We start from the raw sequence: 24,932 nt of genomic DNA on the forward strand, positions 1-24,932 counted from the left end.
TAAAATCTGCTTGAATGTTGTTCACTCCAGCGATGTGAGATGCGGCCAGCTGCTCCAAGTGCTGCCTTTCCCAGAGTATCAACTCCAGGGCCTCTCGAGCCACCACTTGATTCTTGATTTCACCTTGATGAGGGTTGTAGTCCACCGTTGCCGCATTGTCTGATAGGATCCATACTGGATGGCCATATAACCTTGGCAGACAGGCAAACAATGCTAAATGAACCGTCGTCGTCACAAACCAATTGATAGGCTATGAGGCCTCCTGTTTCAATCACTGACTGATCTTGCCTCGCTGCACTCCATCCAGAGAGGCTTGTATCGGTGGTGACTATTATCCAATTTGGAATCTCCAATTCTACAGCATTCTCGAGATTGGTGTGAGTAAGCCACCACAAAAAAAAAACCTGTCCCTGGCTTTCATCTCTAATGGAAGAGGAAGATGAAACTCTTCCAATGAAGGATTCCAGTGGGAGAGAAGAGCCCCCTGCAGAAGCCACATATGCACGAATGCCCAATGCATTAATTCCAATGTCAATGCCATAGAACCCAGGACCTGTAAATAGTCCCAGACCCTGAGCACCAAAAGCTCTAGTAGAAGCCTAATCTTGACTCTGCAATTTCAGCAATCTCTCTTGGTGAGAAACATTCTCTGCCAGTGTGTCGAACTGAGCTCCCAGATACTCCAGAGTTGTAAGAGAACTAAATGGATAGTTGCTAGGTTCAGCAACCATCTTAGAGACTTCAAGCACATCGATACCTTTTGCACTGACTGTCGACAGATGTCATCTGATTCTGCACGAACGAGCCAGTCATCCAGATATGGATACACCAACACACCCTCCTTTTGCAATGCAGCCGCCCTCACCACTATCACCTTGATGAAGGTACATGGAGCCATCGCCAGCCGAAGGGAAAGGCTCATAAGAACATAAGAAATTGCCATACTGGCTCAGACCAAGGGTCCATCAAGCCCAGCATCCTGTTTCCAACAATGGCCAATACAGGCTACAAGTATCTGGCAAGTATCCAAAAACTAAGTATTGTATTTTTCACTCCATAAGACGCACTTTTTTTCCCTAAAGGTGGGGGGGGGGGGGGGGGGGGGAAATGTCTGTCCGTCTTATGGAGCGAATATAAAAAAAAAAAAAATTTTACTACAACCTCCCACCCTCCTGATCCCCCTAAGACTTGCCAAAAGTCCCTGGTGGTCCAGCGGGGGTCCAGGAGCGATCTCCTGCTCTTGGGCCATCATCTGCCAGTAATCAAAATAGCACCGGTGGCCCTTTACCATTACTATGTTACAGGGACTACCGGTGCCGACGGCCCAAGAGCAGGAGATCGCTCCTAGACCCCCGCTGGACCACCAGGAACTTTTGGCAAGTCCTTGGGGGTCAGGAGGATGGGGGGGGGGGTTGTAGTTAATTAAATTTAAAGGGTTGGGGTGAGGGTTTTGTTTTTTTTTTTCCAGACAAAGAGAATGATAAAAGTTTTCTGATCCAGGGAGTGGACTGAAATGGCCCTCCCCAGACCTGAAAACGAAATGGGGACCAAAAAAAATTGTATGCATACCCCTAATTTTCTCCATAAGTCGCACAGATGCCCAGGAACAGTGTTTGCTTTCTCTGAAACTTGCCATCTGATAGCAGTTCAGTCCTCACTCTCTCTTCATTTATGTCCGTGCTGTTTAGAAACAAAGTGATTTGACTAGTACATCTTTTTTTTTTTTTTTTTTTATTTTGCCCCTCTGAATCCTAGGTGCGTCTTATGGAGTGAAAAATATGATACATCCCATGCTACTGATGCTAGTAATAGAAAACAACAACTGCTAAGTCAACTTGATTAATAGCAGGCTCAAACCGAAAATGTTCCCTTAGGAGCACGAACCTCTGGTGCTCCGGCCTGATGGCATCTCTTGCCTTAATAGAAGCATATCTACACATAGCCAAGAAGACTTCCTTGTGTACGGTCGCTATGATGGACCGCAAAGTTTACCGTTTTTAAATCCAATATCTCTTGAACTGGATACAGAGGGAAAAGAAATAGGAGTTTAACTTAAATTGACCTCTGACCACACTAAGCGTATTCAGGCTCTGAGCCAACAGACTCAGCAAGACATCTCTGTGAAAAAAGAAAAAAAAATCTGAGCAGAGTCCGAAGCAGCTTTAATCATATGCAATTTCTTCCTCTTCTAGAGGTGAGAAAACTAATTCCTTATCAGAATCCTCCAATGTCTCATGATCCACACCCCCTTGAACATTAGCAGGGACAGCCTCCCTGCGGCATTTGCCTGGCGTGACTGACAAATGGGAGGCCGGAGCACACGATCCCTACATAGTAGGTTGCTTCGCCTTCACTGGGTGCCCCTGCAGGCCCTGGAAACATTCGACCCAGGAGAAGGAGGATGGATGTATACCGAAGCCCATAGGCCCAAACTTGCTCTTTCCAACCTCTCTCAGGGAACTTCTGCCCTTGGGAACAAGGGAGGAGGAGAACTGACCATTGCCCCGCCTCCCACTCCCCTCCCAAGACATCATGGGCTGAGGGGATGTCCCAACATGGGCAAAAGCTGTAGTAGTCAAATCACTTTGAGTTTCTAAACAGCACGGACATAAATGAAGAGAGAGTGAGGACTGAACTGCTATCAGATGGCAAGTTTCAGAGATAGCAAACACTTGGACCTGTTTGTCCCCAGCGCCTAGCTCTCTTGAACTTTGGCTCTAGGCGCTTTACTGTGCACGCAGCAATTCAATCCGGGCGTTCACGCATACCCCTCCAGGATGCGCGCAAATGTACACTCAAGACTAGGTCACGGTCGTACGCACACTAGTACATGTGCAAATACTCACTCATATAGGCCATGGTCATACGCGCATAAGTACCTGTGCAAATGCATGCTCAAGTTTAGGTTGCAGTCTTATGTGCACAAGTACCCACACAAATACGCGCTCCAGTCTAAGTTGCGACTTTACATGTACAAGTAGCTATGCAAATACGCGCTCAAGTCTAGGTTGCAGATGTATGCACTTAAATCTAGGCTGCGGCCTTATGCACACAGGTTCCTGCGCATACAAACACCACATGGGGAGAATGCAATCACATGCCTATGCATGCGGGAAAAGAACCCCTGCCACGACCTACCACATGGCCAAGCAAAGCCTGCCTGCACCTTCAGCACATTTAGGCCCGGATCTGTTTTAGCATCTGGCAAGGAAAATCATCCACCTGAAGAGTTTCTCAACAGCTCAGGCCTTTTGACTGGTGGGGAATCCATGGAAACTGGGGCCAAGAACCAGTATCCCGCTAAACACGCTTTGCGCATATGCAAATAAAAACCGGCAGAAGACTTCTATTAAAACCAGAGACGACTCCTCAGTACAAGTGCCTCTCTGCACCTCTGCGGGACATGGAACCACCGGCGATAGTCAAGGAAGGGATTCCCCTGCCTCTCCTGCCAATGCTGCTAGGGAATCAAAAATGTTCGCTTTTTTGCGCTGATGGGGAAAGCCTCAGCGCTAGACCCTGTCACCCGCAAGGCTTGTTCTACCGATTCCTGACAGGAATTGAATGAAGACGGAGGCTCGATGGAGCACCGGAGAATTTAAACATTTCTACTATTAAAGAAGATCAATTAAAGAATGAATATACCCTGAGGAAGACAGCAATTGTCGAAACTTGCGCAAGTCAGGAGTACAAAAGACATTCATTAAAGCTAAGTAATCGTGATTCTTCCTTTGACGGCTGAAAAAGAAAATTTATAGAAAAGTGCTAGTCACAAAAAGAAGATTTTATTAAAACAATATGAATAAAAAATAAAAATCAACATGAAAAAACGGGGTTGATCTTCTGTGATCCAGCTCAACATATTTTAATAACACAAATTTAAATAAAAATTGGAGGCGGGAGGTTGTTAATGATTAAATAAGAAAACATTGGCACCTGGATGGTTGCTTATAATATATGAAACCACCACCCGTTTTCCTATATAATTGTTTGAAGTATGAAAACAAAAGATAATTGTTAAAAGAAATTATTGAGCGGATACATAGAAAATCACCCATATAAAAATAAGCACCGGGTGAAATTGTATGAGTGAAATATATGGTACTCATTTGGTGAGGATCTCAATTAAAAGATTGAAATAAAATATACGTGGGCAGGACCAAACGCAAAATCAGGACCCGACTTACTGAGCACCGGAGCCGCATCAAGAACTTGGATCTTAAGGCCCCCATTGTGCAACATTGTGCCATCCACCAACACACTTTTGAGCAATTACAGTGGCTCATCATAGAGCAAGTCACACAATCTTGGAGGGGAGGGGACAGGCTCTCAGCTTTGAATTTAAAGGAACATCAATGGATTTATCGCCTTTGATCTGTGGAACCACAAGGCCTTAACGAAAGAATCGAGTAGTATACCCTCATTTAGATCCCCCAGCTGTGCTTATATGCACCCGCACCGCGGGCTCCCGCCTTAGAGATCGTGTTAATTAATCATTTTTCTTTCAAGATGGCGTTGGTAGTGACGTACATGTCCTTTTAAGGACAGCCCCGGGGCTGTCCTTTACTTGAGAGGGTTTCAATATGGCGTCGGATGACATCAATTTCCTTTTTTGGATAGTTTCCAGTCCAAGATGGCGCCGCCTGTGACGTATATGCCCAATTAAGGACACATTCATCAATTTGGCGGCCTTTTTGCGTCCTTAAAGGTCACATTCTTTCTTCCCCTTCGCCGCCGATAGATGTCTCACGGCCAAACGATTGACTTCAATTCAGCATCATGAAAGTCAGTAACGTGTGGGGACCAGGTATCTATTTCTACTCAAAACTTACATTTATAGTTCCACTACTATAGACTGTATATCGTTTTATTTACAGAGCTACATTGAGACGCCATCGGCGCTGCCGCATTAATAATAACTCCTGCACTAGTAAGTGTTCCTCTATATCTCCACGCCATTACTTAAATCTGAGTGGGATCATTTATGCACTTATCTTTTTATATTCATCTTATTTGCAGCGTGTAAAATACCTCCGGACAACGACAGAGCCGGCAACAGTGGTACCCGACCCCCTGAAGGAGGTTCTCTCCGAAACACTCAGTGTCGGGATAACATCAGATTTTTCCATTCTGCCAACATCACCCTTAGGCTTGTCGGACATTATACTGCAAGATAAGTACATTTTTTGGATTTAAGCTTGCAGCATTTGAGCGATCCGATTTGAAAATAATTACAGATTCAAAGTGCATATGGACAGCTTCTTACTGGGAAGCTTACATTAGCTTAGCTTTTTGGCATTCAAATATGAGGTCTCTCTGAGCTCTGTAACCCACTCCCTATATGTCTCAGGACTTGTATATTGTAGTTTTCACTACTGACTTCCTGTTTTTTGTGGATCCTTTATTTTTTGTTTTGCCCTAATATGGCCGGCAGCACAAAGAGTATTGCTTGTTGCCGGAGCCATAGTTCACTGTAATTTATGCATTCAGCCGGTTAATGCCCGAGCTCAAATGTGCACAAATCCGCCCCGATGCTCATAGGTATAAGTGTCCGGTTGTGCGCGAATGTATGCGTGTACTTATGTGCTCAGTTATGCACACAGATGTGAGTGCACTTATGAGCACGTTAGGTGCACAAAGGAAATTAGTAGGTAAGAATCCAATTTTCCATTCCTGTAGTACCATGGATCGGTCCAGACTCCTGGGTTTATTCATCCATGCCAGCAGATGGAGACAGAGAAAGTAAAACTGACACTGCTTCAAGTACCCTGATGCCACCTGCAGTTCCTCAGTATTGAACTGTACCCAAGCTAAAATGTAAAACTGTGCACATAACCCAAAAAACTGCCAACAGGAACCGGCGAAAAGTAAACTAGGCAAGACTTCTGCTATTTAAAGTTTAACATAGCTGAGCGGACGACTCTCCCCTTTCTAGACTGGGTGGGCCCTGGACTGATCCGTGGTACTACAGGAACGGAAATTAGCAGGTAAGAACCCAATTTTCGTTTCCCTGTACATATCTGGATCAGTCCAGACTCCTGGGATGTACCAAGCTCCCTAATGAGGGTGGGACCTGGAGAGTCCTGCTCGCAAGACACTCTCACCAAAGGATCGAGACTCTGGATCCCGCATATCCAGCTGATAGTGCCTAGTGAAGGTATGTAGAAACTTCCAAGTCGCCACTCAACAGATTTCTTGTGGAGAAACCAATTGAGCCTCAGCCGAAGAGGTTGCTTGAGACTTAGTAGAATGAGCCCTCAAACATTCTGGAACTGGCTTACCCCTAAGGATGTAAGCCAAGCCAATAGCCTCCTTAAAGCCACCTTGCAATGGTAGTTCTGGAGGCCTGAGAACCCTTTTTTGGACCACTCCAAAACACAAAAAAATTATCAGATCTTCTAAAATCATTTGTGACTTTAAGATAGTGCAGCAACGCCCTATGAACATCCAGCAGCCTAAGATCTCGTGCATCTGTCTCAGAATCATTCAAGTCTGAAAAGGCCGGCAATTCCACTGTCTGATTAACGTGGAAGGTGGATACTACCTTTATGAGAAAGGAAGGCACAGTCCACAAAGATACTCCTGTGTCCGATATGCGAAGGAATGGATCTCAGCATGACAATGCCTGCAACTCCGAAATTCTCCTCGCAGAGCAAATGGCTACCAAGAAAACGACTTTCAGAGTCAAATCCTTAAGGATCGCTCTGCGGATAGGTTCAAACAAACAGAGACCCACACAAACCTCAAAGAACGAGATTAAGATTTCAAGGAGGGCAAACTCTCTGCATGGGAGGACGCAAATTCTTGACTCCCTGAATAAATCTGGCCACATCAGGATGAGCAGACAATTGGTATCCATCCACTTTCCCTCTCAGGCAGGCCAAAGCCGCCACCTGAACTCTAAGAGAATTGAAAGCGAAGCCCTTGACCAACCCCTCTTGAAGGAAGGACAAGATGTGAGACAGCAAAGAACACAAGGCCTGAACTCCCCTAGCCACATACCATGACTCAAAGATTTTCCATATGCGGACATAGGACAAAGAGGTGGACTTGCCTGAAGAAGGGTAGTGATCACTGTCTCTGGGTATCCCCTGGACCTCAAAATGTCTCCTCTCAAAAGCCAAGCTGCTAGATAAAAGCGATCTGCCTGTTGGAAAACATGGGGCCCTGCTGCAGAAGACGAGGAAGGTGACTGAGTCGCAAAGGTCCCTCGATCGCTAGGTTGACTAGATCCGCAAACCATGGCTGGCGAGACCACTCCAGGGCCACCAGTACCACATCCCCCAGATGCTTCTCTATCTGGCGCAAGACCTTGCCTACTAGAGGCCACGGCGGGAAAACATATAGGACTCCCCGAGGCCAAAGCAACACTAGAGTGTCTACGCCCTCGACTCCATACTCCCTCCGTCTGCTGAAGAAACGAGGAGCCTTCACACTGTGCCGTGTCGCTATCAGATCGACATGAGGAGGGCCCCATTTCTCACAAATCAGCCGCATAGCCTTGTCCAGCAATTCCCATTCTCCTGGATCGAGAAGACTGTGACTGAGAAAATTGGCCTGGACGTTTTCGATCCCTGCGATATGAGATGCCATCTAAACCAGATGCCGTTCCACCCAAAGTATTAACTCCTGTGCCTCCAGTGCCACCGAATGACTTTACGTGCTGCCCTGCCGACTAATGTAAGCTACGGCTGTCACATTGTCAGACAGAACTCGAACCAAGCAACCCTGAACCAAAGGCTGAAAGGCGAGTAATTCTAAGCGTACCGCCCTGGTCTCCAAGCAACTGATAGATCAAGAAGCCTCCTCCTCCGACCGGGTGCCCTGGGCCGCTCTTCTCTGGCATACCACTCCCCAGCCAGAAAGACTGACATTGGTAGTAAGGATGACCCAATCCGGAACCTCCAATGCGACTCCCTGCACTAGGTTGGGTGTATGAAGCCACCAAGACAGACTATCCCTGGCCTGAGGAGTGAGGGATACAGGTTGAAGAAATTCCTCTGACAAAGGACTCCACTGTGCCAGAAGAGCTCTCTGAAGCGGCCGCATATGAGCAAAGACCCACGGCACCAAGTCCAGGGAGGACGTCATCGAACTAAGAACCTTCAAGAAGTCCCAAGCTCTGGGAATTTGCAACCGGGAAAAGCGTAGAACCTGATCTTGTAATTTGCGCACTCTCTCCTCCGTCAGGAAGACCTTGCCCTAAATCATGTCGAAATGCGCCTCTAAATACTTCAGGTTTTGGGACGAGATCAAGTGGCTCTTAGTTAAATTTATCACCCAGCCTAGGGACTGCAGAGTCCAAATCACTATGTGAACGGCATAGTGACAACTATCCTTCGACTTGGCCGCTATGAGCCAATCATTGAGATAAGGATGGACCAGGATGCCCTGACGCTGCAACGTCGGGCCAAGATCACCATGACTTTGGTGATGATCTTTTTGAATTGGAATATGTAGATACGCTTCTGTCAGATCCAGAGACGCCAGGAACTCTTGAGCATGCACAGCTGCTATCACCGATCACAAAGTTTCCATGCAAAACTGGGGAATCTTCAACACCGCATTCACTCTTTTCAAGTCCAGAATGGGGCGAAAGGTTCCCTCTTTCTTCGGGACAATGAAGTAAATGGAATAGCGGCCCATCCGGATTTCGACATGAAGCACGGGGACCATGGCCCCCAAGCACTGCAACCTGTCTAAAGTCTCCCCCACTGCCCGTTGCTTTAGCAACAGACCGCAAGGGGAGACCAGAAACAGGTCGCGCACGGGACGAGCAAATTCCAAACGCATAACTGTCTCTTATCACACTGAGGACCCACTGATCCTGGGTGACCTTGACCCACTCCCCGTAAAAGTGAGTCAAATGACCCCCTATAAAAGGAATGATGGAGTGGACTGGTTTCACTTCATTGTGCAGATTTGGACCCCAAGGATCCCCCGCTTCTGGGAACTCTGAAGGGTCGATGTCCTCCACGAAAGGATTGTGCCCAGGCCTGACCACGAGAAGAAAAGTATTGCTGTGCCGCTGAAGACCCCCCCCCCCCCCCCTCGGTTGACGAGACCTCCTATTGTCCCGAAATCTCACGCGGGAAGGAAAGTTGAACCTGCCTCTCGGGCGGTCCTCAGGCAATTTATGCACTTTACTATCACCTAACTGCTTCACAAATGGTTCCCGTTCCTCTCCAAATAAGAAAGGTAGAGATGCCAGCTGGGACTTAGACGAAACATCCGCCAACCAGTTACAGAGCCACAGAAGACACCGTGTGGCTACTGCCATGATACAGGGACACGTCTGACCAAATCATGTAAGCCATCCACTACATAAGCTATAGAAGCTTCTAACCACTCAGCCAGAGACCCTTGGGTACCTGCTGTCGACTGTTCCTCCGTGAGACGCCCAGCGCAAGCAAGCTCTCTGACAAAGCTGGAACAAATGGCAGCCCAGAGGCTCTAAGCGGAAACCTCAAAAATCAATTTGAGATGGACCTCCAGCTTGTGGTCCTGAACATATTTCAGCGCCGCTGCTCCTGCAACCGGAATCGTCGTCTTTTTTGTTACAGCCAAGATCGCCGTGTCCACCCTGGGAAGCGCAAGAGCTCCAAGGTCTGCTCTGGCAGGGTATAAAGCTTCGCCATTGCCCTGCCCACTCGCAATCCAGCATCCAGAGCCCCCCATTCTTGGTCCACCATCTTCTGTATGGACGCATGATATGAAAAACCTGAAGGACTCCTTATGCCTTCCAGGACCGGATCAGCCCATCCTTGAGGGAGTCTTCAAGTGGCAGCTGTAGCCCCAGTCCCTCTAGAACTTGGGGGATAAGAGGGGCAAGTTCATCCGGAACAGGCGGAGTATCTTGGGGTCACCCCCCTCGGCCACTGGAATCGAGTCCCCATCAGTTCCCGGCACCACGTCCATATCCACTAGATCTGCTGCTTGGTCTCCCGAGAGCGCTTTGCCCAGGTCTGAGACAGCCCACCACGAAGGAGCATAAGTCAAATGCTCAACCCTGTTGGCTGACGAGTCCACGTCGCCCCAGAAGCGATCGGCCCAGAACTCGACACTGGGCATAAGACGGGAGGCCCTTCACTTCCCCATTGGACCTTGAGTCCCTCCTGCTGCGCCAAACAGGCCTGGTGCAGAAGAAAAATAAATTTGGATGAGAAGGGGTGTGGAGTCGCAATGACAGCTTGTGGCCTCCACATGTCCTCCCCTGCGGCTGGAGGACTTGCCCCTAGAGGTCCCTCCGAGTTCCCCTGTCCCCCAAACAGGACCTGGGTGATCTGAGGAAAGTGCCAGGGGAACTTCCCCATCTGGCCCCGATAGCGGGAGCCTGTTCTCGGGAGGTTCCAATATAGCCACCATTCCCGCGGTTATAACAGCATAGAGCTGCACACGGGCAGAGTTGTCCCGTGGAGCAGGAGCTGATGCGGATGCTATTTTTCTCCGCAGGTTGCACAGAGCTCGCGGTGATTCAAGTGCGCAGGAGCAGCACCACACGCACAGCAGACCACCCCTCTAACCATTGGATTTTTCTTCTCCTGTGGCCCAGACAGAAAAACAGACATTCTGGGAGAAGAAATAAAAACAACCGTGCCGGGGGGGGGGGGGGGGGGGGGGGGGGGAGCCAACCTCACTGTTGTGCTGCTCCTGCCTCAGTTTCCTTTTGTTTTTTTAAAGAATCCTCACCAAAATGTCCTCCTCCTAAAACTGAAGAGAGCTGTCCAGCTCAATTCAGCAAGTTACAAAAAGGAGAGGGAAGATGAGTAAATGGAGCCCAATAAAAGCAGTCACTTAAGTAACCTCGTGGAGGGGAGGGATCTGGACCACCAGATGTACACCCCACGGTACCCTGGACTGGGCATACAAAAGGGTCACCAACCCCCAGCCCATCTGACTTAACCAAGCAGGGGAGGGATTCCTTTCTAGGAACCCCGACCCCAGGGAGTAAGGCTCAAAAGCTAGAAAAAGAAAATTCACTGAGGAAAAAAAAACAAACCAAAAAACTGCAGGTTTATGCATCAGCCACCATCTGCTGGAGACAGAGAAATACTGAGGAACTGCAGGTGGCATCAAGGTACTCGAAGCAGTGTCAGTTTTACTTTCTCCGTCTCCATCAGCTGGCATAGATGAATAAATGTAGGAGTCCGGATTGATCCGGGTACATACAGGGAACAGGACCGGTCCGCACCGCCTGTACCGAAGGTCAATGAGGGAAAATGGTGCCGCATCAAACCGCGTGCAAGATGGTGCAGCTACGACTTGCCACGTGGAGTGCACACAGAGCCTGAAGTGGGCCTAGCCCATCGGGGGGGGGGGGGGGGGGTCGGGTGAGGGGCCACTCAACCCGCTCAAAAACCCCCTTCCCTTAATGGGACTGGGAACGTCATCAGTATGGCGTACCAAGCAAGACCAGAGGAAAGACTTATCGAAGCCCTTCCATGTCTCTGAACCAGAGGAGTTCTTCTCTCTTACCTGGGCTCAGCGCTTACCGGCCGAGTAAAGAGAAGGTCTCCGGCTGCGGGGGGAGAGGGCTTAGACCATCACTTCCGCGCTTAGCTTCCTGCACCCGCTGCCTTTCAGTTGGTTCAGCAGCAAAGCCCATTCCGGGCACCGGCTACTGGACCAAGGCTCACCTCTGAAGGATCCCGGAAATCGCCTCAGGAATTCTCAACTGGGTGAGGGACCTTTAGGTATCACTGCAGGAGAGAGGGGCTCAATCTTTCTCCAATTTAAAGGTACATTTCTTTCTTCAAACTAGTACTGCAATCCCACTAAACACCAATGCTGGTGTGGGAACCGCTTGTCCACATCTGCTAGGAGACGGAGAGATACTGAATGGCTGAGGTCATTGCAGGGGTATATCTAAGGTGAAGTCAGCTTTGAAACCTGACTCAGTCTCCATCTGCTAGCAGGGGAGCACATAACTCATTGGTCCTGAGTCCATCTGACTACACGCTAGGAAAATGTTAATTAAAAAAAATATATCTTGCCATGCTTTGTCTGTGGGCTCCACAGCATTCACATTTTCTTCCCCTTTTGGCCATCTAGCCCTATCCGGAAGAAGTGAGGTAAGAGGGTGAAGGGAGAGGACCAAATCTCAGCCACAGCCACAGCTTGTGTCTCTCACCAGAGGTAGCTAGTTGATTCGACAGCAAGAGCTGGAGGCCTTTATTTTTTATTTTGAAGGTAAGTAGTCCTCTAATTCTGGATTTCCTGAGGAAAGACTGGTCATCCATTCCCCTGGACTTGGTCCTGGCTCTTAATGGGGAAATCAACCTCATTGGCTGTTGCTCCAGACACCTTCCTCTCTCTTTTCTTTTTCCTATAGTACAGCACCAATTTCCACCATTTACTATATGCAGAGAACTACCGAAGACTTCCTCGACAGCACCAGAATATATAGAGGAAGGCATCAGCCCAAAGATTATCTCTCTGCCTCCATCTACTGGTAGGAGGGTCACATCCCATGTGTCTGGGCTGGTGTGGCTTGACAAGGAAAGGGCCTTTAAGGCTCTAGAGAGGGATATTTCTTTCCTACACAGGGAACTGTAGACACCATGAATAGCATGGACTGTTTTTTTTGCAGCTTAGAAGGGCGGGGGAGCCAAAGGTTCCAAATTTTAAAAAGTACTACATGGCCATTCAGTTTCATGCATTATTCAACTGACAATCTAAACTACATGTCAAACAATGAATTTTGATTGAACAAGTTTCTCTAACTTTGATATTATATCTGACTACTGAAGCAATCAGTTGCCCGGGAATCTAGTAAACCCATATATGCATCTCACAGTTCAGCTATGGGATTCTCACAGAAAAAGGTTATCGCTGGGAGGGAAGTTTTCACCTCTTTTGCTAATAAGATACAATAAGGATTTTCTTCCTAGTATATGCATGACAGTGTTCAAGAGGTGGGAGGAAAAAGGTCTTAGCCAGATAATGGATCAAGGGAAAATGAATAGCTATGAAAATTTCCAAGAGAAATATCAGTTAATGGAGATCGAGGTTTAATGACAACTAAAATATTTTCTAGAAAATAAAGTTGAGCAAGAGCTGCTCAGACACAAAAGCCTATTTGAAAGAGAGTTTATAGCTTTATACACTCTTGAATCCTCCCTTATTCAAAAAAATCAAGGCCCATTGTGCCATGGAAGAAAGGCAGGGGAAGATGGGGAAGGGGGGCTTATTGATGAAAAACAATGGTGAAGTAGATTTGATAGATCTGCCAGGTTTTCAATCTGAGCTAATATTACAGATAACAGCCACAAGCTTTTATATTGTTGGTATCTTATCCTCTGATAAAATACATAACTTTTACCCAAGTGTGGCAGGCGCTTGTTGGAGGGGATGTGGACAAACTGAAACTGCCTTCTATATCTGGTGGCAGTGACCTAAGGTTGAGATATACCAGAAGGAAGTAATTAAATTGGTCCACAAAATAAAAGTAAAAAAATAAGGACACCAAGTTATTCATACCGAGTTCCATGGTTCAATATGTCCCATCAAAGATAAACTAATACTTCCATGTATTGAGGCAGCAGCAGCAGCCTGGAAAACACACATCTTTTTTCAGAAGGCTCCTTGATTGGGCATATCTGAAAGGACTACTTTTTTGGGAAATTAACAACAATGTGTAATGATAGCCAGACAATTCCATTCTATCTGGAAACCTTATGAGAGATGGTATAGAAGTCTAGTACAATACTAGGGGGTATTTAAAATGTTTGGCTGCGCGTTAACCCACCATCTGACATAAGGATGAGTGGGGCAAGTTTATATTAACAGAAAAAGTTTAGATTGGAGGATTGATATGTGTTATTGTTATTTGGGATTTATCAACCCAATGCTTGTACTTTCTTACTTTTCTTGTATTTGTCCAATAAAAATTCAAATTAAAAGAAGCACACACTTTGGAAGTGCATATGCACTTGAATAGTGGATTGTCTTCACACAATCTTTCTATGAGCCAGATTGCTAAGTATTTACCCCACAGGCAAAAACATCTTTTAATGCAACTGGACATATGTGAGGACTGTGTGAGTAGACAAACGTTTCATTTTATTACATTTTTGCCCATCACCTTCTTAGCTCATGTTTGGCAACTCTTCAGAGGGGTAGCCGTGTTAGTCTGATATAGCAAAAATGAGATGTGGGTGGCATCTTATATACTAACGAATTTATTGGGGCATGAGCGTTCGAGGTCCAGAGGCCACTTCGTCATTTCTATAAAGGTGCTACCCGCCTCTGCCATTTTAAACTACATAAATAAACCAACCTGCCTTCTCTCGGGTACTCTTATCCTGGGACCAATATCTCTGCCTCTTCATTCCTTTTCCCCTCCCCCACTACCTCTGGCTTGCAGGTTCCTCATACTTCCCCCAATAAAAACAACTTAGACTGAACTCAAATAAATTCAAATCGCCCAACGTCTGGGAACAGGAAGCTATATAACACTCCTCGAGCACCGTGAGGAAATTACTAACAGCACTTGCGACATCTCTCAAGATTGGCAATCCCTCCCTTATCTCTCACCCGTCGTTACAGCCTCCCCGTCAGATTCCTGCTCCGAATCCTCTGCGTATACCGCCAGCGACGACAGAACGTTCTTATTGCCCGCCATCTTCCCTCTACAGCTCGTCGCGCACTGCTGACACAATCACGCCCCTTTCGAGCCGGGGCACAGTGTTGCCAGATTGGAGAAACTGGAAAAGAGGCAGAAAGTAGTATTACCAGATTAGGCTATTTCACGCACAACTGGGCTACTTTTTTCCTGTTGTGCGAGGGAACTTCTTTTGGGATGTTTGGGCTAATATTGGAATGGTTGACTGCTAGCAACACTTTTTGTTACTGGCACTTTTTTCTTTTCAGTAGGTTGCATGGCCAGCAGTCGCAGAGTGATGACTCATCGTCGACGAGGTAGCACCATCCAATCAGAGGTGGAAGGAACAGTAGCGCAGCCGGACACGGGAGATAGTAGGTGCATGAAGTTACAGAGGGGAAACAGATCTCCCACCTACTCCATGCTGCACCTTGCTTGGAAGAAAACAGCTGCCTTCTTGCACAGCCCAGCCTGTCTGCTCGCATGTTTGTACTTGCTGTCGTATAACTTTTCTGTCTTTTCGGCTTTTAACTGAAACTGCTGTCCTCCCCACTTCACCCTGCTGAAGCTCAGCGGCTGCCTGAGAACCGAAGATACAGGAGGTAAAAGTCGAGATTAGGGGAAGAATTTTTTGTTTTGACTGGTAGTGGTGGAGGATTAGTCTCCTAGGGGAGGGAGAGATAGAGCAACACTATAGGATAGCTGGAGGAAAAGGATTGAGGAGAAAGAGAGGATATTGAGCAGCATGGGAAGAGGGCAAAGACAGAGGAAGTCGGGGGGGGGGGGGGGCGGGGGATGATACTGGAGCTGTGTAGAGGTTGGAAGTAGCAGAAGGGGTAAGGGCAGAGGCAGGAGCGGAATTGGGATGAGGGGCAGAGAGAAGGGAGCGTGACATTTACATAGTAATGAAGGCAGAAAAAGACCAAATGGTTCATCCAGTCCGCCCAGCAAATTTCTTATGATAGTAATTGCCCCCCTGTTAAGGGTTCCGTGCCGGTTACCTCCAAGACTTATATAAATAAGTATAAGAGAGCAGGTAAAGACCCAAATGACCATCTAGTCTGCCCTGCAGGTTGGTTAGGGTACAGACTGCTGTTCCATGCAGCCTAAGGGTAATAAGTGCTGCTCTATGCAGGTTACCCTCCATGCCTTCTGTTAAGAGTAGTAAATGCCACTCCATGCCTGGGTACCCCATGCAGAAATGTTACACTTAAAGTATCTGATACCACCTCGTCTATCTCCTTCTTGTGCCTTTACCTCTACTTTTGATTCATGTGAAGTTAACACAGTTTCTTCACTTTCATCTTCTAGCCACTAGGTATCCTCTATGTTTATTCCATGCTCTTCTGAATTCTTTTGCTGTCTTGTCTTCTTCACCCTTTCTGGGAGGCATTCATCACCCTTTCCGTGAAGAAATATTTCCTGGCATTGTTCCTGAGTTTACCCCATTGGAACTTCATAATCATGACCCCTGGTTCTACAGCTTCCCTTCCATGGAAAATGTTTGATTCTTGTGCATCATTTATACTTTTAAGGTATATAGAAGCCTGTATCATATCTCCCCTGCTTCTCCTCTTCTCCAGGGTATACATATTTAGGTCCTCCAGTCTCTTCTCTTAAGTTTTTCATTACTGTATCTAAAAAAGGATAGGGAAACCAAAATGGTGTGAGGTCTGCACCAAAAGACTTAAGAGACTGGAGGACCTAGTATGAATAAATATGAAGGAGAAAAGAGACAATGTGAAGAAAAGCATAGAAATGGAATTGAATAGGGCATGGGGTAAACAGAGGATCATTAGTGGCTAGAGGTGGTATTGCCAGATTGGGCTATTTCATGCCCAGTTGGGCTATTTTTTTCCTGTAGTGCAGAAAAATGTTTTGTGTGTGGTTTGGGCTAGTTTTGGGCTGAGTGACTTGGCAGTTGCGTGCAAGTAATCCTCTTTATTGCTGGCACTAATATCCCTTCCCGGTCGTTTCTTCTTACACAGTGTGTTCCAACAACCTCTGCTCTCTGCCCCACCCCTCACCCCACACTCCTCTCTTCCCTCAACCCTTTTCTCTTCCCCTTTCTCCCAACTCTTGCCTTCACACTCCTCCCTATTCTGCCTATTTCCTCCACTCTGGCCCCCTACCTTCTCTTCCCACACCTTCTCTGCCTCATCCACCCTCTACACAGCACCAGTATAGTGCCACCCAACCCCTTCTGTCATCCTACAGTGCTACCCATCTCTTCCTTCTCCCCCAGGAAGCTAATCCTTAGTCACCACCAGGCAAAAATAGTCTCTACCCCTAGTATTGCCTCTTACTTCCTATGGAGGTCTTCAAGTCTCTGTGGTTACCAGGCAGCAGTTGGGTAGGTGAGCTTCAGCAAGGTGAAGTGGGGAGATCAACATCTTCTGATCCAGGGCCAAGATGAAGGAAGAGTTCAATGGCTACAGCAACTTCAGCAGGTTTGGGGATGTGGGCAGACAGGCTGGGCTGCTCCGGCAGGTTACTCTTTTTTTTCTTTTTCTTCTCACAAGCAGTATTAATCAGGCAGCGAGCAGATTCAGATAACTTTATTGGTATAACAATTTTATATGTGTTGCCAAAGTAACGTACATAATTTTTTTTTCTTTTCTTCCCCTTTTAATCATTATCAAATAACAGAAAAGAAAAATTACACGTTACATAAGGCACAACAACAAGAACAAATCTTGGGTTTTTGTAGGCAGATAAAATTGTGAACTTAGACAAATGTCTCTTGGGGCCTAACATCCCTCACATTCTCTTGACCAAAGGGTACTTATTCCTGTCGCACAGCTCATACTCTAGCCAACTTGTCTTGCGGGGGTTTTGGGGCTTTGTTTTTTTCCTCAGAATTTTGACCCCTAAAACCTAACATTTAATGCGCAATTTTTTGAAACCCAAATTGAAATCAGACCACTCCATAATGATAGCTGTGTTCAGGATGGGTGTGGATACTTGTGCTATTCAGATTTAAACGTGACATCATCTTTTCTCAGTGTATAGCCTCAACACCACTTACCTTCCAGGTCTGATTTTGATATCAAGCTGTTATTTCTTGTAAAGAAGAGTAAATTGTTTTATGCACATCATGTAGTGGACTAGCTCTCCCTCTATATGACCACAGAATGCACCTTCCTTTTCTGTGTTCTTCAGGTTTCAGCAGCTATCGTCTTCTGCTGCTCCGCTGATGACTCATCATTCTGCGACTGCTGGCTGGGCTGCCTGCTGCAGTTTGGTAAAGAAAAAAAAGATAGCAGCAAAGAGGGTTTCGAACACTCAGCTACCCAGTCACCCGGCCCAAAACTAGCCCAACGCACACAAACAATTTTCCCTCATAACAGGAAAAAAAGTATCCCAGTTGGGCATGAAATAACCCAATCTGGCAGCACTTCTAATCATTTCTATTCATTCTTCTTTTTGGACTCATCACTTTCTTAGTGGTAAAATGAATGCCCAGCCTTCAACATCTTCCTCGGGACCGGAATACAAAGTCCAAAAAGCCTTGAAGAAGGTTTTTGGCTTTGATTCCTTCAGGACAGCCCTGCAAGAGAGTGCAGTTAAAGCAGCTGTGAAAGGTAAGTTACAATTTGCTGCTTTCTTAAAAGAAAATGTTAAAAATATTTTAGAAACCCTCTATTAAAACTTCACTATATAGTAACAGTATAGTAGATGATGGCAAATAAGGTTTTGTTAAATTATTCAAACAATGTGAACTATCGCCATAACAAACTGAATGAACCATTGATATCATTTCCAATTGAATTCTTAGTTCACTTTATTAGAAGGGTGGCAGATGCTTATTTATTTAGTTAGTTTTGTATACCGATATTCTGATACAATCATACCGGTTTACAACAACATATAAATAAATCAGATTAAAACATACATAAATAACAATAATATAAACAACATCAAATGTAATCTAAAAATTATATATATATCTTTTATAATTGAGCGGTGACCGATGTGCCAGGAATGCGCAGAAGAGAGCAGTCGAGCCAGCCAGGAATCAAAATGGCACCGGTGGCCCTTTGCCCTTATAATGTCACGGGGGCTACTGGTGCCATTGGTCGGCCCTGTCACATGGTCGGAGCAATGGACAGCCGGCACCATCTTAGAAAATGGTGCGGGCCATCCATTGCTCCTTCCATGTGACAGGGGCCGACAAAGGCACCGGTAGCCCCTGTCACATGGTAAGAGCAAAACGCTACCGGCGCCATTTGGATTAGTGGCAGCCAACGGCCCGAGAGGGAGAGATTGCTCCCGGAACCCTGCTGGACCTCCAGGGCTTTTAGTAAGTCTTGGGGGGGATCGGGATGGTGATGGGGGGGTTGTAATTAAGAAAATTTGAAGGGTTGGGGTGGGGTTTTTTTTTTTTTGTGGGATTTTTTGTTTGGTTTTTTTTTCAGGGCCATTTCCGAAAATGAAACGAAAAAAAATTGTGCACAGCCCTATTATCAATTGACTTTCATTTGTAGACATCAACTCTAATTTTGTTCTTCGGCTCTTCCATTACATTTTTCAAAACTAAAATATCGCCCGTTTTTACAGGCTTAATGGCTTGTGTGTGTATGTATATATATGTGTATATATATTTATATTTATTTAAGGCTTTTATATACCGACTTTCTTGATACAAATCAAATCAACTCGGTTTACATCGAACTAAGCAGTTAACCATAACCAATTAACAAAAGACAAAATTTGATGAAGCATAAAGTTACATTATAACAAGGGAGCAAAAACTGGGGATAGGAAAATAAAGGGGGAGAACAGAGATAGTTTACTATATATATATATATATATATATATATATATAGGTGGGGTTGTGGGAGGGAGGCAAGGAGCCAATCTCGTTATGATGTATTAGCGAGTCTTAGTGCTAGTTTAATTATGGTGGAGATGGGAACAGTTCTGAGTCATGCTGGGAACAGTACTGAGTCATGCTATTGGACTAGGAACAGGGAAAGGCTCGACCGAAAAGCCATGTCTTGAGTTTCTTTTTAAAAGTTAGGAGACAGGTTTCCTGCCTGAGGTCCGGGGGCATGGAGTTCCAAATGGAGGGACCTATTGTTGAAAATGCCCGGTCTCTCATGTTTGAGTGGTGCACCGCTTTGATAGGGGGAACGTGTAAGGATCCTTTGTAGGCTTCCCTTAAGGGTCTGGCTGTAGAGTGAAGTTTGAGAGGGTGTAGCAGGTCAAGAGGCGTCTGGTGGTGAATGTTTTTGTGAATAATTGTAAGAGATTTCTGTAGAATCCTAAAGTTTACTGGGAGCCAATGAAGATCTTTTAATATGGGCGAGATGTGCTCTCTCCGATTAGTATTTGTCAGGATTCTCGCCGCCGCATTTTGAAGCAGTTGGAGGGGTTTTATTGTAGTAGCAGGAAGACCTTGCGAGATGGAGTTGCAGTAATCGACCTTAGAGAACAGGATAGCTTGGAGGACCGATCTGAAATCATGATGGAAGAGAAGCGGCTTGAGTTTTTTGAGTACCTGTAGCTTGTAGAAGCACTCCTTCGTAGTGTGGTTTATAAATTTCTTTAGGCTCAGGTGACTATCTATTATGACTCCAAGGTCTCTTGCTTGGGAAATTTGTGTGTTGGTGTGTAGCTTTTGATGGAAGGGACTACCTTCTGGGGTGATGAGCAGGAGTTCTGTCTTGTTAGTGTTAAGCACCAGGTTGAGGTGCTTGATTTATTTATTTATATATATATATATATATATATATATATATATATAGTGTTAAGCACCAGGTTGAGGCTTGATTTATATATATATAAATCAAATTGAATAAAATTCAAATATTAACAAATAAAAACTTCAGTGTGACTATATCAGATCTAAAAAATGCTCCTAAAATCATATATGAAATTTACATGCTCACACTCCAAATGCCTGTTTAAACAACTATATTTTTTAAATTCTTAAAGGTATGAAAATTGGCCTCTAATCTTAATTCCATCAGTAGTGAGTTCCACAATTTTGGCCCAGCCAGTGTTAAAGCGCTCTCTCTCACTCTGTTCAGATGAGCTGATCTGGGAGATGCTTAGCATAGTGGACTGGCAGAAGTAGTGGCAACCAAAACCATGACAGAATTTAAACGTCTTGGAACACAGTGCAGTAGTAAGGACAGCTGAGGGGGAAATAGAAGTAACAGGTATAAGAACTCAAGCTCCTTCCCTCATTTTTGTGCTCAGTCATATGGAACTTTAGAGGGGCAAATACAAGGCAGTTGGCAGAGAGTGGCAATATGGCTGCATTGGAGTCCATCTTAGGAGTCGCCACCCAGGGAAAAGATCCAGGCATCATTGTGGGCAATACTTTGAAATACTTGGCTCAGTGTACGGCAGCGGTCAAAAAAGCAAACAAGAATTATTAGGAAGGGAATGGAGAATAAAACTTGAGAATATAATAATACTTCGTCATGGTTCAACTGCACCTAGAGTGCTGCGGGCAATTCTGGTACCATTTCGAAAAAGATATAGCGGAACTAGAAAAGATACAGAGAGAGGCTACCAAAATGATAAAGGAGATGGAACGGCTCCCCTGTGAGGAAAGGAGTAATAGGTTAGGGCTTCTGAGCTTGGAAAAGACAGCTGAGAGGAGATATGACAGAAGTCTATGAAATAATGAGTCACATGGAATCGGTAAATGCCAGTTGGTTGTTACTCTTTCAAAAAAAAAAAAAAAAAGTGGAGGAGTAACCTAGTGCAGGAGTTCCCAACCTTCCAGGGAGCACGGACCCCTTTTCAGCTTAAAAAGTTTCTTGGACCCCCCAGCACACACACACACATACGCACACATACAGTTCTCTTTAACTTTTGCACACCATAACAAAAGAAATTATATGCATTCCAGAATCATTCATAATGTATAATATTTTTTAAATCTAAACTAAATACATGGGAAGGGCAGTTTCCAAAGCTATTTCAAATTTGCCCTCGCAATTGAAGGTTGAATCCATTCTACTTTCCAATCCAGCTGCAATGGGGAAAAGGAAGCAAGTTCAATAAAAGTTCCAGGTTGGCAACTTGGCGTGACCTGGAAGAAAATCATCCCTGGTACCTGCAGCCCTGCAATTGAATTTTCAAAGGGACACTGCCCAGGGTGTTTCCTTTTGAAAACTCAGGCTGGCAAGGGAAAGCCAGTACTTCTTGTTCTTGTGTATTTTGCACCTGCTTTGAATCAGTCCTGCTCCCTTTTCCCCACAGGTAAGTCTGCTTGCTGTTCACAGAGCAGGTACTTTTACTCTCTGTGGTGGGGAATAGCAATTTTCAAATGGCCTTTTTACATTGGTGAACAAGTGTATATTACCCACATAAGCTTTGAAACTTACCCTCCCTGAAAATTGACCCCCTTTTAGTCTGCTTTTCTTGTATACTTTATTATTTTATGATTCTTACAAACATATACAGAAAACGATGGTCGCTAAATAATTTAAATTTTAGAAAAAAGTAAAAGCAAGTTTGCTTACCATAAACTGTGTTTCTGTAGATAGCAGGATGAATTAGCCATGCTGTCATGGGATCTGTCAATCAGGTCCGGGAGGTGGAACTTTACCAAGCAGAGATTTAGATTTTAGCTCTCTGCGGCTGCGCGTGTGTTCCCGCGCAGGAAAGTAACAGATTCTCCTCAGTCTGTGATTAAGCTGTAGTGTAGTTGAAAGGACTGTGACTGCTAGGGAGGAGGGTGGGTCAGCATGGCTAATTCATCCTGCTATCTATGGAAACACCGTTTACGGTAAGCAAACTTGCTTTTTCCCGTCGATAGCAGGGCTGAATTAGCCATGCTGTCATGGGAGTCCCAAGCTCCCGATCACGTTGTTTATGTTTATATATGTTTATACCTGATCATGAACAGTGTGGCAGTCACCGTGTACAAGAGGATAGAGATTGCAGGATTGCGTGCCCTATCTTCGCATCAGTGGCTGCTAGTTGATTAAGGCAGTAGTGCGATGTGAAGGTATGGAGCGAAGACCATGTAGCTGCCTTACAAATGTCTATGGGTTGTACATGTTTAAGGTGTGCCAAGGAGGCTGCCACTGCTCTAACTTGATGAGCTTTGGGAACAGAATGTAGCTGTAGCTTCTGTTTGTCATAGCAAAACTTGATGCACTGTGCTTTCTAGCCGGAGATGGTGTGTTTAGCCACCGGTAGTCCAGGCGCCTTCGGGTCGAAAGAGACAAAGAGTTGAGAAACTCGGGAGTCCGAGTTTGTTCTTTCTTTGTAGTATGCTAAAGCTCTTTTGCAATCTAGTGAATGCAGTAATTTTTCCCTGTCATTTGCTTGAGGGTTAGGGAAAAAGATGGGTAATTCTATGGTCTGATTAAGATGGAATTGAGACACCACATTTGGTAGGAAGGATGGGTGAATTCGGAGAACCACCTTTTGGTGATGAAACTGTAAATACGGAGAATAATGGACCAAGGCCTGTAATTCACTGACTCGTCGTGCTGATGTTACTGCAACCAGTAACACCACCTTCCATGTGAGGTATTTAATATGTGCTGAGTCCATGGGCTCAAACGGGGGAAGCATAAGCTGTTCAAGAACTATGTTGAGGTTCCATGGAACTGGAGCTTTGGAGATCAGAGGACGAAGGTGAGTTAACCCCTTGATAAAACGAGATAGTAAGGGGTGATTGGAAATAGAAATTATTGTTAAGTGGTCTGTGATATGCCACTATGGCACTGAGATGAACCCTAATGGATGATATTGCAAGACCAGCTGTGTACAGTGTATGTAGATAATCCATGAGTAACTCAGGTGAACAGTCTAATGGTGGTATATCGTTAGAAGTGCACCATGTCGAGTATCGTTTCAATTTATAGCTATAGTTTTTCCTTGTTGAGAGTTTCCTGGATTCCAACAAAATGGATTGTGCTGAAGTGGAAACTCCCTGTTCTGTTAAAAGGAGCCTCTCAATCTCCATGCTGTCAAATGGAGAGATGAGTGTAGCGGTTGTAGAAGCGTTCCTTGATCTTGGAAGAGAAGATCTGGGCGATTTGATAACCGAATGGGGTCCGCGATGGACAGTCAGAGAAGGAAACTGTACCACGGTTGCCTTGGCCAGGCTGGCGCTATGAGTATCAGTTGAGCCTTGTCTGCTATGCACTTCTGAAGTGTTCTTGTTATGAGTGGTATGGGAGGAAAGGCATACAGGAGGCCTGTCGTCCACGAAATGAGGAAGGCATCCTGAGCGATCCTGAACTGACTTGGTCTTATTGAGCAGAATTTGGAAACCTGAGCGTTGATCTCTATTGCAAAGAGATCTATCGCAGGCGTTCCCCATTGCATGAAAATGTCTTGGGCTATCTCCGAATTGAGTGTCCATTCGTGAGGATGAAAGATGCGACTTAGTCTGTCCGCTCTTGTATTTGCTACTCCTGGTAGGTAAGTTGCTTGCAGATGTATGCAATGTTGGTGAGCATGTTTGAAGATTGTCAGGGTCTCCTTGCAAAGGGACCATGAACCGGACCCTCCTTGCTTGTTGATATATAACATTGCCACTTGATTTGTCTGTGTAGATCATGACCCTGCGGCCCTTTTAAGTGATCTTGAAACACTTGTAACGCATTTCGAATTGCTCGGAGCTCCAATAAATTTATCTGTAGGGTCTGCTCGGAGATTGCCCATAACCCTTTGGTTTCATAAATCTCGAGATGTGCTCCCTTGTGAGATGCGTCTGTGGTTAAAACTGCGTTGTGAGGAGGAGGACTGAATAATGCTCCTTTGGACAGGGTGGAGTCTAGGAACCACCATGTTATGTCCTGTTTCATCTCAGAGGTCAACGATAACTTCTGTGTCAATGGTTGTGAGTGTTGTTTCCATTGAAGTTTTAGTCCCCATTGCAGGCGTCTAATGTGTAGCCTGGTGTTGGGCACCATGAAAATAGCGCTGCCGTGTGGCCGAGGACTACCAAAATTTGTCTCGCTGATGGCCTTTGAGTGTTGTTCAACGAGTAGAGAAGTTGATGTAGTTGTGTTATTCTTTCTGTTGGGAGATATGCCCGGTTCCCTGTACGTACCTGGATCAGTCCAGACAGTGGGTTATGTCCCCAATCCAGCAGATGGAGTCAGCACAAGCTTTGAGGGGGCGTATCCATATATACTACTACCCCCTCTGCAGGAGTTCAGTATCTTCTGACTCCAGCAGATGCGAGTAGGGGAATCAGGCTTCCCCTCCTTTTCCTTTTTCTTCACTTTCTTGCTTGATTATGGCTTGTTGTCTTTTTCTGTGGATCAAGTTTGTATCAAGTTTGTATTAAGTTAAAAAAAAAAAAAAAAAGGCAGAGTTCTTTCAACTTCTGGGGAGTGGCTTA

General features: G+C 45.5%; 2 protein-coding genes across 11 annotated transcripts in view; one reads left to right on the forward strand and one right to left on the reverse strand.

Annotated features, from left to right (window-relative positions):
- Nucleotides 1-14,774, reverse strand: part of SAP30BP (SAP30 binding protein) — a 141,369-nt gene extending 126,595 nt beyond the window's left edge. For both annotated transcript variants that reach the window (XM_029600513.1, XM_029600515.1), the window contains exon 1: nt 14,536-14,774. In XM_029600513.1, coding sequence (XP_029456373.1) covers nt 14,536-14,623 — 88 coding nt within the window. In that variant the 5' untranslated portion in view covers nt 14,624-14,774. The remainder of the gene's footprint in view (nt 1-14,535) is intronic.
- Nucleotides 14,775-14,898: 124 nt separating this feature from the next.
- The window catches only part of RECQL5 (RecQ like helicase 5), a 129,894-nt gene continuing 119,860 nt past the window's right edge, over nt 14,899-24,932 (forward strand). For 3 of the 9 annotated variants that reach the window (XM_029600503.1, XM_029600505.1, XM_029600512.1), the window contains exons 1-2: nt 15,410-16,137; nt 18,050-18,186. In XM_029600503.1, the coding sequence (XP_029456363.1) occupies nt 16,067-16,137; nt 18,050-18,186 (208 nt within the window). In that variant the 5' untranslated portion in view covers nt 15,410-16,066. Of the gene's footprint in view, nt 15,205-15,409; nt 16,138-16,165; nt 17,167-17,764; nt 18,187-24,932 lie in introns of those variants that run through there. The other 6 variants (XM_029600509.1, XM_029600508.1, XM_029600506.1 and 3 more) reach the window with 6 other exon arrangements.

The sequence above is a fragment of the Rhinatrema bivittatum genome, chromosome 4, assembly GCF_901001135.1.
Source record: "Rhinatrema bivittatum chromosome 4, aRhiBiv1.1, whole genome shotgun sequence".
NCBI classification, from domain to species: Eukaryota; Metazoa; Chordata; class Amphibia; order Gymnophiona; family Rhinatrematidae; genus Rhinatrema; species Rhinatrema bivittatum.